The sequence below is a fragment of the Heterodontus francisci genome, chromosome 27, assembly GCF_036365525.1.
Source record: "Heterodontus francisci isolate sHetFra1 chromosome 27, sHetFra1.hap1, whole genome shotgun sequence".
Taxonomy (NCBI): domain Eukaryota; kingdom Metazoa; phylum Chordata; class Chondrichthyes; order Heterodontiformes; family Heterodontidae; genus Heterodontus; species Heterodontus francisci.
This window is the reverse complement of record NC_090397.1, coordinates 74,545,294-74,563,446: the sequence shown is the minus strand read 5'-3', so window position 1 is coordinate 74,563,446 and position 18,153 is coordinate 74,545,294. Positions and strand designations below refer to the sequence as shown.

The 18,153-nt window shown below is 43.2% G+C and overlaps 1 protein-coding gene across 1 annotated transcript in view; it reads right to left on the bottom strand.

Annotated features, from left to right (window-relative positions):
* Positions 1-9,681, bottom strand: part of LOC137384960 (protein piccolo-like) — a 631,016-nt gene extending 621,335 nt beyond the window's left edge. Inside the window, exons 1-5 of the mRNA XM_068059672.1 lie at positions 9,601-9,681; positions 8,640-8,671; positions 6,808-6,913; positions 2,791-2,880; positions 2,491-2,661 (exon numbers count right to left, since the gene is read on the bottom strand). Of these exons, the coding sequence (XP_067915773.1) occupies positions 2,491-2,661; positions 2,791-2,880; positions 6,808-6,913; positions 8,640-8,671; positions 9,601-9,681 (480 nt within the window). The remainder of the gene's footprint in view (positions 1-2,490; positions 2,662-2,790; positions 2,881-6,807; positions 6,914-8,639; positions 8,672-9,600) is intronic.
* Positions 9,682-18,153: the final 8,472 nt, after the last annotated feature.

The following is an 18,153-nucleotide window of genomic DNA, read 5'->3' as shown; positions in this document are numbered from 1 at the left end:
GTCAACTCTACATAAAATTCCAAATTTACAGCAAAACTTTTATACCAAAATATTTCACATCTTTTCTACTTTACTTTTTAGAAACAACATTTAACCATCTATCTGTATCAAACTGAACATGCATAAAAATGCTCTTACATTTCTAACATCTAATTACTTTCATTTACATATTAAACAATTACAGGAATGTGCAATTATATTTTCTAAATGATTTACATTAGAAAGTGATTAGTGTTAATGCACAGAATAAGTTAAACTAGTGACTCTTAATAAGTAATCCAGTAAATAATATCTGATTAATTTATAATTTCCTAAAAGACTGGGACATGTTCAAATTGAACAGTTGAATTGATCCATTTATAATTATCCTGAATTTCTGTCATTTTAGGTAAATATTTGCAGCTTACTTGATTTTTGATCGCTGAAATTAGGAAATATCTTTAAAACAATCTGTGTCTTTCACTGCAGTACTTAATATTGAGTTTTATAATTACATTTTTTAAATGTTACATTTTGTCATAATTATAACTTTGAACATAAAATTCATTAGACCTGAAACGTTAACTCTGCTTCTCTCTCCACAGATGCTGCCTGATCTGTCGAGTATTTCCAGCACTTTGTGTTTTATATATTATATAAAATTCATTACATTGTTTAGATAAAGCCGACTAAATCATATGTTGCTTACCACCTAACAAAATATAAAGATCTGTCCTTGATGTTTACAAATTAAAATATGCGTCTGGATCAATGACATCAAAGATGCATGTAAATCGAAGCTCTCAAAATGTCAGATCTCTTAATAATCTCCAGAAGGAAAGGCACAATATTAAGAGTAGAAATGAAAAGTAACCTACAATAGCATCTCCCCCCTAACCTGACCAATAGTAATATGGTTTTCATTGCATTTTTGGACCCTCTCTTTTGAACATTACAGCCTGCATTAAAATGTTTTGGTTGAAGCAACAATTTTCTGAGATCACATGTTTTTATGGAATAAGTGAGAATACAGAAGGGTTGTAAAAAAGCATCGATAGTATTGTGCTTATATTCTGAGAAGCATGAATCTGTTCCCAACTAATAGAATTTGAGAAGTTCTGATGTACATGGCCTGCCAATATCTATTCCATCAATTGAAAGTGGATTGGGATGGACTCCATAACACTATTTATACAAAAAATTAGTTGCACTTATGTTAAGAAATATCACTAGTCTTGTACCATATAGTGCCATTACAGTAACTGGAGTATCTCTGGGCATTGTGAGGCAATGGGAAAATAAATTTAATATTTTTACTGTACTTAAAATGATACTGGCTACAGGATTCCTGGTTAAATGGCTCTGCCTATAATTTCACAATTTAACAGCTACCTTCAGCAATCATACTCAACATAACGACAATCTGATGGGGAAAGTATCGAACAACTCCAATTTTATTTCCAACCATTTTACATGGAAGGAAATCAGGCTGGTTCAGTTCGAGATGTGCAATCTTTCACACTAGATACTCCATTCTGCACCTCACCCAGGCAATGCTTAACGCCCAAGCAGCAAAGATAAAAATCTACCTCACATCATTGTTTTTAATATTTTGACAATGTGGACATTTCCTCAACACAGTTTTACCAAAAATTTCTATGGAAGTTCTTCTTCCATAGATGGAGATGGTGGCATATTGGTAATGTCATTAAACTAGTAATCCAAAGGACCAGGCTAATGACATGGGGACACAGGTTCAAATCCCACCATGGCAGCTGGTCGCATTTAAATTCAATTAATTAATAAAAATTTGGAATTGAAAGCTGGTATCAGTTTCATGGCACCAATACTATCATCGATTGTCATAAAAACCCATCTGATCTGTCCTTTACCTGGTTTGGCCTACATGTGACTTCAGACCCACAGCAATGTGGTTGACTCTGAACTGCCCTCTGAAATGGCCTAACAAGACACTCAGTTATCAAGAGAAATTCGAGTTGGCCAACAAATTCTGGCCTTGCCAGCAACACCCACATCCCATGAAAGAATAAAAAAAAATCTCCGATCGTAACTTCAGTGGTAGGTTGGAGTAATCCTCGGAGAAATTGTGTAAACTGTCATTTACATCATTGTTCTATGGTTCCCATCCATTTTTTGTTAAGTTCACAGAAGACCAAGAGGACCCCATGAAAACATAAAATAAAAGCAAAATACTGCAGAGGCTGGAAACCTGAAATAAAACAAGAAATCCATGAAAACATTGTCCCTTTTAATATAATGGCTGGGAGCTGAGCTCCATTTGTGTGCAGAAGGGTGTGCAGGAGTGTGTGCAGGAGCGTTCTCCTGGTCCTGAGAATTTGATTCACAGATGTACAAGATATATTGAATTCTTTAGGTTGGAACTCTGCCTATAGCTACTGGTTTCTGAGCATTTCTGTAACCCACCTTTATTTTCATTAAAGCATGATGATTTTCAGGCTCCACATACAGGACAAATCGTGTTTAACTAACTTGCTTGAGTTTTTTGATGATGTAATAAAGAGGGTTGATGAGGGCAATGCTGTCAATGTGGTGTACATGGACTTCCAAAAGGCATTTGATAAAGTGACACATAACAGGCTTGTCAGCAAAGTTCGATCTCATAGAACAAAAGGGACAGTAGTAACGTTGAGACGAAATTGGCTGAGTGACAGGAAACAGAGAGTAGTGGTTAATGGATGTTTTTCGGGCTGGAGGAAGGTTTGTAGTGAAGTTCCCCAGGGGTCAGTGTTGGGACCCTTGCTCTTCCTGAAATATATTAATGGCCTAGACCTTGGCGTGCAGGGCACAATTCCAAAACTGTGAAGAAATGTGAACTGTGAGGAGGATAGTGTAGAACTTCAAAAGGACATAGAAAGGTTGCTGGAATGGGCAGACAAGTGACAGATGAAATTTAATGCAGAGAAGTGTGAAGTGATTCATTTTGGTAAAAAAATAAAGCAGAGATATAATGTAAAATAAAGAGTACAATTCTAAAGGAGGTGCAGGAGCAGAAGAACCTGGGTGTACGTGCATAAATCATTGAAGGTGGCAGGACAGGTTGAGAGAGCAGTTAATAAAGCATTTAGCATCCGAGGGTTTATCAATAGAGGCACAGAGTACAAAAGCAAGGAAGTTATTTTAAACTTGCGTAAAATACTAGTTTGGCCTCAACTGGAGTATTATGTCCAGTTCTGGGCACCACAATTTAGGAAAGCTGTGAAGGCATTACAGATAGTGCAGAAAAGATTCATGAGAATGGTTCCAGGGATAAGGAACTTCAGTTATGCAGATAGATTGGAGAAGTTGGGACTGTTTTCCTTGGAGAAGAGAAGATTGAGAGGAGATTTGATAGAGGTATTCAAAATCACGAGGGGCTGGACAGAGTAGAGAGAGAGAAACTGTTCCCATCGGTGGAAGGATCGAGAACCAAAGGACACAGATTTAAGGTAATTAGCAACAGAAGCAATGGAGACATGAGAAAAAACTTATTCACGCAGCGAGTGTTCAGGATTCGGAATGCACTGTCTGAGAGTGTGGTGGAGGCAGGTCCAGTGAGTGTTTAGGATCTGGAATGCACTGTCTGAGAGTGTGGTGGAGGCAGGTCCAGTGAGTGTTTAGGATCTGGAATGCACTGTCTGAGAGTGTGGTGGAGGCAGGTCCAGTGAGTGTTTAGGATCTGGAATGCACTGTCTGAGAGTGCGGTGGAGGCAGGTCCAGTGAGTGTTTAGGATCTGGAATGCACTGTCTGAGAGTGTGGTGGAGGCAGGTTCAGTGAGTGTTTAGGATCTGGAATGCACTATCTGAGAGTGTGGTGGAGGCAGGTTCAGTGAGTGTTTAGGATCTGGAATGCACTGTCTGAGAGTGTGGTGGAGGCAGGTTCAGTGAGTGTTTAGGATCTGGAATGTACTGTCTGAGAGTGTGGTGGAGGCAGGTTCAGTGAGTGTTTAGGATCTGGAATGCACTGTCTGAGGGTGTGGTGGAGGCAGGTTCAATCAAGGTTTTCAAGAGGGAATTGGATTATTGTCTGAAAAGACAGAATGGGAGAAAGCGTGGGAGTGACACTAGGTGAATTGCTCCTTCAAAGAGCCAGCGCAGACACAACGGGCCAAGTGGCCTCCTTCTGTGCTGTAACCATTCTATGATTTTTTTTGTGTCCTCACTGTTAATCTCTCCTTATCTCTCAGGCAATTTCTGTCCATTTTATTTTCTCTCTGGCTCTTTGTACTTCACTCTTTGTGTTTTCTCCCCGGTTCAGATTTCTCCATTCTAAGCTGTTGCTTAATTCCCACTGGCACCGCTGTCCTTCAGCATCACAAGTGATGGCAGTCTCAGGCTCGTTTTACAGCATAAATGCCAATCACTGCCATCACTGAAACACTGATAAAATATGGTTTGATAATTCTGTAGCATATTTACTTTTAATATACACTACAATTTCCAAATAAAATAAATATATTACTAAATACAATGACACAGTATAATTTGAACATAAATTTCTCAAGCTCCTAATCATACTCTTGACTCAGCTAAGCATGATGTAGGCTTTTAAATTCATCAACCAATCACTTTTTGCACATCAATAAATTAGATTATCTGTTATCAAAAGTGTTCAATTGCCCTTTAATTATCAATTGAAATGACAGGTGTTGGACGACATACTGGTCAACCTATCTATCACTGGTTCTGACGAGCTCTCATTGGCTACAACTACAGGTCCCCTTTGTCCAATAGAATAACACGAGTTGCATTTTATTGTAAGTAACAGATTTTATTTTGAGTTATTGTGCATTGAGTTTTGGTAGTATAGTTAATTTATTCAGTTTATTGTAAAGCAAGTCTGAACTAGTAATGAAGTAAAACATAAACAAAGATCAGAGGAGAGAGGAGGTGGCTCCACAAACATCCCCATCCTCAATGATGGGGGAGCCCAGCACATCAGTGCGAAAGGTAAGGCTGAAGCATTTGCAACAATCTCCAGCCAGAAGTGCCGAGTTGATGATCCACCTCGGCCTCCTCCTGAAGTCCCCAGCATCACAGATGCCAGACTTCAGCCAATTCGATTTACTCCGCGTGAAATCAAGAAATGACTGAAGGCACTGGATACTGCAAAGGCTATGGGCCCTGACAATATTCTGGCAATAGTAGTGAAGGCCTGTGCTCCAGAATGTGCCGCGCCCCTAGCCAAGCTGTTCTAGTACAGCTACAGCACTGGCACCTTCCAATGTGGAAAATTGCCCAGGTATGTCGTGTACATAAGAAGCAGGACAAGTCCAACCCAGTCAATTACCGCCCCATCAGCCTACTCTCAATCATCAGTAAAGTGATGGAAGGTGTCATCAACAGTGCTATCAAGCGGCACTTGCTTAGCAATAACCTGCTCAGTGACGCTCAGTTTCGGTTCCACCAGGGCCACTGAGCTCCTTATCTCATTACAGCTTTGGTTCAAACATGGACAAAAGAGCTGAATTCGAGAGGTGAGGTGAGGTGAGAAAGACTGCCCTTGACATCAAGGCAGCATTTGACCGATTATGGCATCAAGGAGCCCTAGAGAAACTGAAGTCAATGGGAATCGGGGGAAAACTGTCCGCTGGTTGGAGTCATACCTAGCGCAAAGGAAGATGGCTGTGGTTTTTGGAGGTCAATTATCTCGGCTCCAGGACACCACTGCAGGAGTTCTTCAGGGTAGTGCCCTAGGCCCAACCATCTTCAGCTGCTTCATCAATGACCTTTCTTCAATCAGAAGGTCAGAAGTGAGGATGTTCGCTGATGATTGCACAATGTTAAGCACCATTCGCAAACTCCTCAGATACTGAAGCGGTCAGTGTAGAAATGCAGCAAGACTTGGACAATATCCAGGCTTGGGCTGATAAGTGGCAAGTAATATTCACGCCACACACATGCCAGGCAATGAGCATCTCCAACAAGAGAGAATCTAACCATCTCCCCTTGACATTCAATGGCATTATCATCGCTGAATCCCCTACTATCAACATCCCAGGGGTTACCATTGACCAGAAACTGAACTGGAGTAGCCATATAAATACCGTGGCTACAAGAGCAAGTCAGAGGCTAGGATTCCTGCGCTGAGTAACGCACCTCCTGACTCCCCAAAGCCTGTCCACCATCTACAAGGCACAAGTCAGGAGTGTGATGGAATACTCTCCATTTGCCTGGATGGGTGCAGCTCCAACAACACTCAAGAAGCTCGACAACATCCAGGACAAAGCAACCCACTTGATTGGCACCCCATCTACAAACATTCACTCCCTCCACCACCGACGCACAGTGGCAGCAGTGTGCACCATCTACAAAATGCACTGCAACAATGCACCAAGGCTCCTTAGACAGCACCTTTCAAACCCGCGACCTCTACCAACTAGACGGACAAGGGCAGAAAATGCATGGGAACACCACCACCTGCAAGTTCCCCTCCAAGTCACACACCATCCTGACTTGGAACAAATCGCCGTTCCTTCACTGTTGCTGGGTGAAAATCCTGGAACTTCCTTCCTTACAGCACTGTGGGTATACCTACCTCACATGGACTGCAGTGGCGCAAGAAGGCAGCTCATCACCACCTTCTCAAGGGCAATTAGGGATAGGCAATAAATGCTGGCCTTGCCAGCGACGCCCAGATCCCACAAAAATGAATTAAAAAAAAAATCAAAATTTTAAAGTTCCTTTTTTTTCGACCTTAGTCCCTTTGCACTCACACACAAACACACAAAAACACTGATTAACCGGAAAAAAGGGATTTTTTTAAAATTCAGAGCTCTGTTACAGACAAAAAAATCTTGAGCAGATTACTTGCTCATTTTTGAAGAAAACAGCTGATGAGATATGGTCCAAAACTGGCATACAGTCTAACTTCTGAGTACAGGTAGACAGGTCACTGAGATCTTTTAGAACAGTTCTTTTCAGGCGGCATTGAAAAGTAATTTAGCAGGCTTTCTTCAAAAGAGATGAATTGACAGTGAACTTCTCAGGGTCCTTCAGAGATACTGGAATGTGATCTGGGTTGTGGTCTTCTCTCCTTTTTACATTTCTTCAGCAGACTTGACTTTTTCAGCCGCTCACTCCAGAAGGTAAAACACACACTGATCCTCAACCACAAAGCTTGAAGGTTTTCTGCCAATTCCAGGTGTGCTCTTCTGCTACTGGGCTTGTCCAATCAAGGGACGCTTGTCACTTCTTTCTTTTTAGAACATTACAGCACAGTACAGGCCCTTCGGCCCTCGATGTTGCGCCGACCTGTGAAACCATCTGACCTACACTATTCCATTTTCATCCATATGTCTATCCAATGACCACTTAAATGCCCTTAAAGTTGGCGAGTCTACTACTGTTGCAGGCAGGGCGTTCCACGCCCCTACTACTCTCTGAGTAAAGAAACTACCTCTGACATCTGTCCTATATCTATCACCCCTCAACTTAAAGCTATGTCCCCTCGTATTTGCCATCACCATCCGAGGAAAAAGACTCTCACTATCCACCCTATCTAACCCTCTGATTATCTTATATGTCTCTATTAAGTCACCTCTCCTCCTCCTTCTCTCCAACGAAAACAACCTCAAGTCCCTCAGCCTTTCCTCGTAAGACCTTCCCTCCATACCAGGCAACATCCTAGTAAATCTCCTCTGCACCCTTTCCATAGATTCCACATCCTTCCTATAATGCGGTGACCAGAACTGCACGCAATACTCCAGGTGCGGTCTCACCGGAGTTTTGCACAGCTGCAGCATGACCTCGTGGCTCCAAAACTCGATCCCCCTACTAATAAAAGCTAACACACCATATGCCTTCTTAACAGCCCTATTAACCTGGGTAGCAACTTTCAGGGATTTATGCACCTGGACACCAAGATCTCTCTGTTCATCTACACTACCAAGAATCTTCCCATTAGCCCAGTACTCTGCATTCCTGTTACTCCTTCCAAAGTGAATCACCTCGCACTTTTCCGCATTAAACTCCATTTGCCATCTCTCAGCCCAGCTCTGCAGCCTATCTATGTCCCTCTGAAACCTACAACATCCTTCGGCACTATCCACAACTCCACCGACCTTAGTGTCATCCGCAAATTTACTAACCCACCCTTCTACACCCTCTTCCAGGTCATTTATAAAAATGACAAACAGCAGTGGCCCCAAAACAGATCCTTGCAGTACACCACTAGTAACTAAACTCCAGGATGAACATTTGCCATCAACCACCACCCTCTGTCTTCTTTCAGCTAGCCAATTTCTGATCCAAAGCTCTAAATCACCTTCAACCCCATACTTCCGTATTTTCTGCAATAGCCTACCATGGGGAACGTTATCAAACGCCTTACTGAAATCCATATACACCACATCCACTGCTTTACCCTCATCCACCTCTGCCCCGTTACCAGGGTTTCTATTCTATCTTTAACTTGAGTCATGTGACAACCAGTAACATTGTTTCCAATCCAGTTCCTTCAGTGCACTCTTGGAAAAGAAACTGATCCAACATTTAATTCAGTTTGACTATAAATTCCTTTAAAAATGTTTTTTTTTAACAAAAACAGAATCACTTTCATAACAGTCGCTTTGACACAGGCTTTACTTTACCTTCTTAAAAAACTCATGACAATGGTTCCAGGGATGATGAACTTCAGTTACGTGGATAGATTGGAAAAGCTGGGGCTGTTCTCCTTGAAGAAGAGAAGATTAAGAGGTGTTCAAAATCATGAGGGGTCTGGACAGAGTAGATGGGAGGAAACTGTTCCCATTGACCAAAGGATCCAGAACCAGAGGACATCAATTTAAGGTGATTGGCAAAAGAAGCAACAATGACATGAGGAAAATCATTTTTACACAGGGAGTGGTTAGAATCTGGAATGCACTGCCTGAGAGCGTAGTGGAGCAGATTCAAAAGATGACTGAATAATTATCTGAAGAGAAAAATTTTGCAGGGCTACGGGGAAAAAGCAGGGGAGTAGGACCAGGTGAGTTGCTCTTGCAAACTCCCTGCATGGGCACAATGGGCCAAATGGCCTCCTTCTCTGCTATAACCATTCTACAAGTTTATGATTTTATGCTTTTGTTCTCTCACTGTTGCCCTTTTCCACTTTCGTTGCCCACTTCTCTTTTTACATTGCTGCTAGCTTTTCAAAATTCCATTCGCTTTTATTCCTCTACATAGTTCTTCCTTTTCTGTGCCTCAGTTTGATTGCTACAATCACTGGCTCACCTGCTCCACTATAAACTGCGTCATTCTCCAGCTCCGACTGTCACTTCTATTTCCTTACTCAGCCTGAATGACAGTCAAATGCTGATCATATTCAGGAAGGCATTTCCTTTGGATAATTATCACCACAACTCACGCATCTGCCATACATGCCTGAATTATCTCTAGATGGTCGATATTTCAGTTTACAATCATCTGAATTTACCGCATGAATCATTCTATGGTAATTCTAAATTTGGGTTGCTACCACTGAACTCATGAATGGCCATCCTAAACAAAGCTCAGCAACAACAAAACTGCCAAGGAGATAAACTCAGTTCCTGATCAATCAATGAGTAAATGCATCAACATTGGTGGTACTGACCTAATCAGACAGAATGGGCAAAATTTTACCACTGAGTTCAGGACCCTGACATCAGGACCAAATGGAGGTCCTGAGCCCACACTTGTTGGCAGCAAGACTGGCAGCGCCATCTTCCAGGAGACGGCCTCCTGTAATTGGCTGTCTCCTCGTATGCAGTCCTATTAAGGACAGTGGTGGGTCCCTGATGCTTCAGGCCCAACCAGAGGTCCCGCAGCTCTGGAGTCTCGGCAGCACAACTGGCAGAGGTAGGTGCTGCTGAAGCAGGTTGGGGACTGCAAGGGCGCCTCAACACGGAGGCACCCTTGCTGGTCAACACAGAAGGATTGCACTGAAGACTCCCAAAGCCGCTAGGGACATTGGGATGGAGGGAAAAAACCCCTGCTGGATTGGATGCAGATGTGATTGCCTCTTTTCATCCACACAGCGCCGTTATTGGGGGATGGAGCCTCTGGCTCTAAGCGTCCCCCCAGCCTGCCACTGGGAGGCTGCCTCCAATGAGCGGGCAGTCTCCTCACATGGCAGGGGGCCACTCCACTGGTGGGAAAGCTCCAGCAATGCCACAAAAATCACTTCTAATTGGGGCCTTAATCACTCTAATTGGCTACCTGCTCCATTTAGTGGGCAGCTGATCCTCTTCCCAGCCTGCATCTGGGAAAGGTCCTTGGGTGTGGGAATGTGCTGGGAGCCGTCCCAATGTGGCTGCCCCCTATTTTCCTGCCCCTCCCCCTGCCTCCAAGCCCATCTCAATGGGGCAGAGAAAATCAAGCCCAATGAGTATGAATAGTCACAGAGGTAAACTAGTGTATTAGTGTCATTGGCCGGAATTTTTTGTTGGGCGGGAGGCCTCGTCCACTGGCCAAAAAGTCAGTGGAAACCCGTCTCCACCGGGCCTGGGGAGCATTTTTCGCTTCCCAGGCCTTTAATTGGTCTTGGGCAGGACTTCCACCTCCTTGAAGCAGGAAGCCCTGCCTAATGCAGCTGCCAATCTTAGTCCCAGCAGCGCCACTGGGAGTGGTGGCCATTGCTGGGACTACATCCAGCTTCAGCAGTAAGAGGAAGAATGGCCCAGGAAAGAAGGTAAGTTTTTAGACCCTTGCCGGGGACAATTCGTTGGGCCCCGGTGAGGCAAGGATGGTCAGTGAGGGGGAAGGGGGGAGTGTTGTGCATTGGGGGCGGTTGGGGCTTTGGGGGCAGCCCTCTTTGGGTCACAAGGTGCCCCCACCAGCCCACAAAAAGGCCGTCTGGTTTCACCAGGTGGGCTTTTTGAGGCCTCAGCTGCCCCTCAGCCAAAGACAAAATACCTGCGGCAGCGGGAAGCAGCCCTTAAGTGCCAGTTAATTGGCCACTTAAGTTCCTCGATTGGCCTGGGGCGGGCGGGCCGTTTCTCACCACTGCCGCTCTACGTAAAATTGCAGTAGGGTGGGAGGGGGTTGGCAACCCCCGCCCCCACCCTGCCTCCCACTTAATTTTACGCACCCCCTCGCCACCAGCCCGCTTGTTTGGGCGGGCGTAAAATTTCAGCCATCGCTTTCCAAATTATATTCCAGCCTGAATGATTCCCTTCAGAAGTGAGGGATAAGGAAAAGTAGAGAAAGCACAAAGACGGACAACTCTTAGCAACTGCTAACACAATAAAGAGGGATTCTTTACATAAGAGAAAGAAATCATTTCACTCAGCTATCGTGCTTCCGTCTACCTCTCCAATTAGCAGGTGAAAAAGATCTCTGACAGAATTCTGGAACCTGAGCATAGATTTTTTTTATTCATTCATGGGATTTGGGCGTCGCTGGCTAGGCCAGCATTTATTGCCCATCCCTAATTGCCCTGGAACCACTGCAGCCCATTTGGACTTTGTAGCAGTTAGATACAACTGAGTGGCTTGCTAGGCCATTTCAGAGGGCATGTAAGAGTCAACCACATTGCTGTGGGTCTAGAGTCACATGTAGGCCAGACCAGGTAAGGACAGCAGATTTCCTTCCCTCAAGGACATTAGTGAACCAGATGGGTTTTTACAACAATCGACAACGGTTTCATGGCCATCATTAGACTAGCTTTTTAATTCCAGATTTTTTTTTTTTTATTAATTGAATTCAAATTCCACCTTCTACTGTGGTGGAATTTGAACCCATGGCTAAAAGGGGTCATGAAAAGTCATTGGCAAACAGGATTAAGGAAAATCCAAAGGCTTTTTATACATATATAAAGAGCAAGAGGGTAACCAGGGAAAGGGTTGGCCCACTCAAGGAGAGAGATGGGAATCTATGTGTGGAGCCAGAGGAAATGGTCGAGGTGCTAAATGAGTACTTTGCATCAGTATTCACCAAAGAGAAGGACTTGGTGGATGATGAGCCAAGGGAAGGGAGTGCAGATAGTCTCAGGCATCTCATTATCAAAAAGCAGGAGGTGTTGGGTGTCTTGCAAAGCATTAAGGTAGATAAGTCCCCAGGGCCTGATGGGATCTACCCTAGAATACTGAGGGAGGCAAGGGAAGAAATTGCTGGGGCCTTGACAGAAATCTTTGCATCCTCATTGGCTCCAGGTGAGGTCCCAGAGGACTGGGGAATAGCCAATGTTGTTCCTTTGTTTAAGAAGGGTGGCAAGGATAATCCAGGAAATTATAGGCTGGTGAGCCTTACGTCAGTGGTAGGGAAACTATTAGAGAGGATTATTCGGGACAGGATTTACTCCCATTTGGAAACAAACAAACTTATTAGCAAGAGGCAGCATGGCTCAAAGAAAGGCAGGAATAACAGCTCAACATTCCTGGTTACACTCAAGATAGTGAAGGATTAAAAAAAAGAAGGGGTATCATAATATTGGTTAAAGTTTACGGAGAGAGTTTCCATTATAAATATACACATAGAAATTGATGATGACAGCATAAAATTAAGGACAGATGTATGACTATAAAATTAGGACTGAATTATGTCTGCATGCCCTGATCCAGATATCCCCAGCCCACTTCAACTGAAGACGACATTTGCTCATAACTCACCGTTTGTAAAGCCACAGATAATCGACTGGTTGGGTCTGAAAATTGCTGGGTGGGTAACAGCATTCCATTTAAAGATGCTTTTGTTACGGGCTTGTTTCTATTGGGTGTTGGTAGACTGTGTCGGACCTTTACCGAAAACAAAAGCGGAACACCAATATATACTCACTATCATGGATATGGCTACTCGGTTCCCAGAGGCCATTCCCTTGAGAACAATTTCTGCTAAGGTAGTGGTAGAGAAGCTAACCCAGTTCTTCACTAGATATGGATTACCGACTGAGATGCAGTCGGATCAAGGTTCCAATTTTATGTCTAAAAGTTTTCAGGAAGTTATGGGTAATTTGGGTATAACACAGTCAAGGTCTTCAGCATACCAGTCACAGAGACAGGGAGCTTTAGAAAGGTACCATCGGACCCTCAAAACGATGATTAGGGCAGACTGTCATGAATGTCCCTATGATTGAATTAGAGATCCAAGGGACCAGGGAGAATGAGGAACTGAAGGAAATTAGTATTAGTAAGAAGGTTGTATTGGAGAAATTAATGGGCTGATGGTTGATAAGTCCCCAGGATCTGATATTCTACATCCCAGAGTGTTTAAAGAGATAACTATGGAAATAGTGGATCCATTGGTGACTTCCAAAGTTCTCTAGATTCTGGAGCGGTTCCTGCAGATTGGAAGGTAGCAAATGTCACCCCACTATTTAAGAAAGGAGGGAGAGAGAAAACAGGGAACTACAGACCTGTTAGCCTTACATCAGTAGTAGGGAAAATGTTAGAATCTATTCTAAAGGATGTGATAAATGGACACTTGGATAATAATGAGCTGATTGGGCGTAGTCAACATGGATTTATGAATGGGAAATCGTGTTTGACAAACCAGTTGGAGTTTTCTGAGGATGTTACTAACAGAATTGATAAAGGGGAGTTGATGGACGTAGTTTTAGATTAGATTAGATTAGAGATACAGCACTGAAACAGGCCCTTCGGCCCACCGAGTCTGTGCCGAACATCAACCACCCATTTATACTAATCCTACACGAATTGCATATTCCTACCAAACATCCCCACCTGTCCCTATATTCCCCTACCACCTACCTATACTAGTGACAATTTATAATGGCCAATTTACCTATCAACCTGCAAGTCTTTTTGCTTGTGGGAGGAAACCGGAGCACCCGGAGAAAACCCATGCAGACACAGGGAGAACTTGCAAACTCCACACAGGCAGTACCCGGAATCGAACCCGGGTCCCTGGAGCTGTGAGGCTGCGGTGCTAACCACTGCGCCGCCCCAAGTAGTATACTTGGATTTTCAGAAGGTTTTTGATAAAGTCCCCCACAGGAGGTTGGTTAGCAAAATTAAATCACATGGGATAGGAGGTAATATACTGGCATGGATTAAGGATTGGTTAACAGGCAGAAAGCAGAGAGTAGGAATAAACAGGCCATTCTCGGGTTGGCAGGCTGTGACTAGTGGGGTACTGCAGGGCCCCTTGGGCCCCAGCTGTTCACAATATATATCAATGTTTTAGATGTGGGGACCAAATGTCATATTTTCAAGTTTGCAGATGATACAAAACTAGGTGGGAATGTGTGTTGTAAGGAAGAAGCAAAGCAGCTTCAAGGGGATTTGGACAGACTTAGTGAGTGGGCAAGAACGTGGCAGATGGAATATAACGTGGAAAAATGTGAGGTTATCCATTTTGGTCATAGGAACAGATGTCAAGAATATTTCTTAAATGGTAAGAGATTAGGCAGTGTAGATGTACAAAGGGACCTGGGTGTCCTCGTCAATAAGTCACTGAAAGCTAACATGCAGGTGCAGCAAGCAATTAGGAAGGCTAATGGTGTGTTAGCCTTTATCGCAAGAGGATTTGAGTACAGGAGTAGTGAAGTCTTGCTTCAATTGTATAGAACCTTGGTTAGACTGCACCCTGGAGTACTGTGTGCAGTTTTGATCCCCTTACCTTAGGAAGGATATTATTGCCATAGAGGGAGTGCAATGAAGGTTTACCAGACTTGTTCCCGAGCTGGTGGGACTGTCCTATAAAGTGAGATTGGGGAAGCTCGGCCTGTATTCTCTAGAGTTTCGAAGAATGAGAGGTGAGCTCATTGAAACCTACAAAATACTTAAAGGGATAGACAGGGTAGAGGCAGCTAAGATATTTCCCCTGGTTGGGGAGTCTAGAATCAGGGGACACAATTTCAAAATAAGGGCGAAGCCACTTAGGACAAAGATGAGGAGAAATTTCTTTACTCAGAGGGTTGTGAATCTTTGGAATTCTCTACCCCAGAGGGCTGTGGAAGCTCAGTCATTGAGTATGTTTAAAGTAGAGATTGACAGATTTCTAAATACTAATGACATAAAGGGAATATGAGGATAGTGTGGGAAAAAGGCATTGAAGTGGATGATCAGCCATGATCGTATTGAATGGCGGAGCAGGCTCGATGGGCTGAATGGCCTCCTCCTACTCATTTTGTTCCTATGTTCCTATTGGGATGAAGGGCTAGAATTTCTTTTGTTTGCCGTTAGGGATTCACCTAATGAATCTATAGATTTTAGTCCTTTTGAATTAGTTTACGGACATGAGATCAGGGGTCCTCTAAAACTAATTAAGAAAGGTTTTTAGTACAGAGGCATGGATCTTCTGTACTAGATTATGTATTCATGCTCCGGAAATGGCTCATGAGAGCTTGCAAAGTGGCTCAGGAACACCTTAAAGCTTCCCAAACAACTATGAAAAAATGGGCAAACAAGCATGCAAAGACCCGAACACTGCAACTGGGAGATGAAGTGTTAGTATTACTACCTTTGCAGGGTGAACCGTTGAAAGCACGTTTCAGTGGTCCATATAAAGTGGTCAAGAAACTTGGTAAGGTGAATTATTTGATTGACACCCCCGATCGCCAGAAAAAGAATCGACTGTGATGTATCAATATGTTAAAACAATATTATCGCCGGAAGGAGGATAAGCAAGCACGGGTATGTTAGGTAGAGGGGACAGTGAAGGATGAAACAGATAGTGAGGATGAGACAGAAGGAGGCCTAGACGATTCTCAAATTGAACTTCCTACTATCCGGTTAGCTAATACTGAATTGTTAGGGAGATTGGACACTATGCTTTCCTATTTAGATGCAGAACAACGAGAAGACCAAACAAGGCTCCTCGCAGCATTTAAAAGGAGTCTGTAGGGAAAATCCAGGATGTACAACCTTAGCCACACATGATGTGGATGTAGGGGAATCCTTTCCTACAAAACAGCATCCTTACCTGTCCAGAGAAACAGGCCCAAGTAAAAGCAGAAATCCAATACATGCTGGGAAACCACTTAATAGAACCCAGTCAAAGCAGCTGAAATTCACCAGTAGTATTAGCGCCTAAACTTGATGGTTCAACTAGACTTTACATAGACTACAGAAAAGTTAATGCAGTAAGAAAAGCAGACTCCTACTGAATCCCTTGCTTGGAAGATTGTATTGACAGAATGGGCTGTGCCATGTTTCTTACAAAAATAGATTTGTTAAAGGGATACTTGCAAGTTCCTTCAAAGCCGAGTTAAAGAAATATCATCTTTTGTTACATTGGATGGTTTTTTCCAGTGCCGAGCGATGCCATACACACTAGGTGGTGCCCCAGCCACTTTTCAGAGACTAGTGAACCAAGTGGTAGCCAGTGTTCCTAACTGTATGGTTTACCTTGATGATGTGCTGGTCTACAGTTACACTTGGAAGGACCACTTGGAACAACTGGGGGGCTCTGTTTGGAAGATTTCAGTCAGCTGATTTGGTGATAAACTTTGTGGAAAAACCAGAATGCCAGATTATTCCGATGGAGTTTACTATTACAGCCCTATCATCACTTAAAGATTATCCATATAGCGGGCAAAAATAATGTTATTGCCGATGCTTTACCAAGAATCTAACTTTGTTTGCAGTTATATGAGTGCAAAAATGGTACAAAGCAGAATTGTATTAACTACAGGTAAAGAGTGAATGGGGATGAGTGTGAAACTGTGTTTTAAAATGTTGTCATCACTTTTTTTTTACATTTTGTAGTGAAACGCATTTAAAAATGTAATTTCATTTCTCCAAGGGTGGAGGTGTTATGAGATTGTTTCTATTTTTTTTGTAAAATATGTTTTAAGGACATATAGTTGAATTATGAGCATTGATTCATCGGGAATCAGGAAGAGATGTTGAACTTTGTGTTTTTTAAACAGTCACCAGAAGGTTCCTGGATTTGGCTTGTAAACAAGTCTTACTGGAAGGCACCTGCCTGTGGATAATCACCCAGAAGGGGTTGTTTTTAATTTGGGGAGATGTTTACAAAGAAGTGACAGGTCAAGATTTATAGAGGTCAGGAGGCTTGACTTCTGGACTGTTTTTAGTTTCAGTTTGAGCTGTTACTAGAGATGATTGGTTTTTGCCTGCCAGGAGAAGACCCAGCTCTCTTGCTCTCTCTTGAAAAGAAATCCTGCATTTCCAGTGTGTCAGTTTCCTAGTTCCATCTGTAGTTGAAGAAACCCTGCATATCAAATGTGTGGGAATTGAAAACCTTCTTGCCACATTTCTGCTGTAAGACTTATCTGAAGGCTCTGTAGCTGCATTTATTGGAAAGCCTACCCAATCTGATATTCAGCATCACCTGGAAAGAACTGTTCATGGAAGATCCCAGTGACAGCTGTCTATATGCATTTGGGACACCAAACCAAAACCAAGGACAAGTATTCCGCCTAAGTGGTTTTTTTCTTTTTAACAGTGCTATAAACAAAAATCCCTTTAATTTTTCCAGTTAACTGGTGTATGTATGTGTGTGTGTGAGGGGCTAAGATAAATAGGGGCTTTAATATTTCAATTTGTGTGTGTTCGTGCCTAGTGTTCTTCTTAAACCTTGTTCGCGTAGGAGACTTTTCTCTCTTTGAAGTTCACGTGTTTTCACAAGATTCAGTTCCGTGGAAAAGCAATGGAGGCAGGCAGGACTGGAGTGGAGGTTCTGTTCCAACTGGGAGCACATGTCTTTCTGAGTTCAAATCCTCTGTTAGAAGTTCAAATACAAAAACACCAACAGTCAGTCATGTGACCAAAGCTGGTCAGACCACTTCTTCTGTGTATTCGGCCATCTTAGTAGTTAGCCTGGAATGCTTCAATGTCTGATAATCAAAAGCCCAGTGTCGGTTAAATGTGTCAAGGCATGGTCCTTTGTCCGTTGTTCCAACACAGCTTGATACCATGCAATTTTATGTTTTAATATTCGTGTGGCGAGATAATGTGTGCCTCAGTCTTGGCAGGTGGGGGGGCTTGCCTGACAGATTGCTCAGCTCTATCTATTGCATGCTGATTCCGCTGTCTGGCATGCAAGTAATCCTGGGGTGTAGCTTCACCAGCTTGACCCCTCATTTTGAGGTATGCCTGGTGCTGCTCCTGGCATGCCCTCCTGCACTCTTCATTGAACCAGGGTTGGTCTCCTGGCTTGATGGCAATGGTAGAGTGGGGGATATGCCGGGCTATGAGTTTACAGATTGTGGTTGAGTACAATTCTGCTGCTGCTGATGGCCCACAGCGCCTCATGAATGGCCAGTTTTTC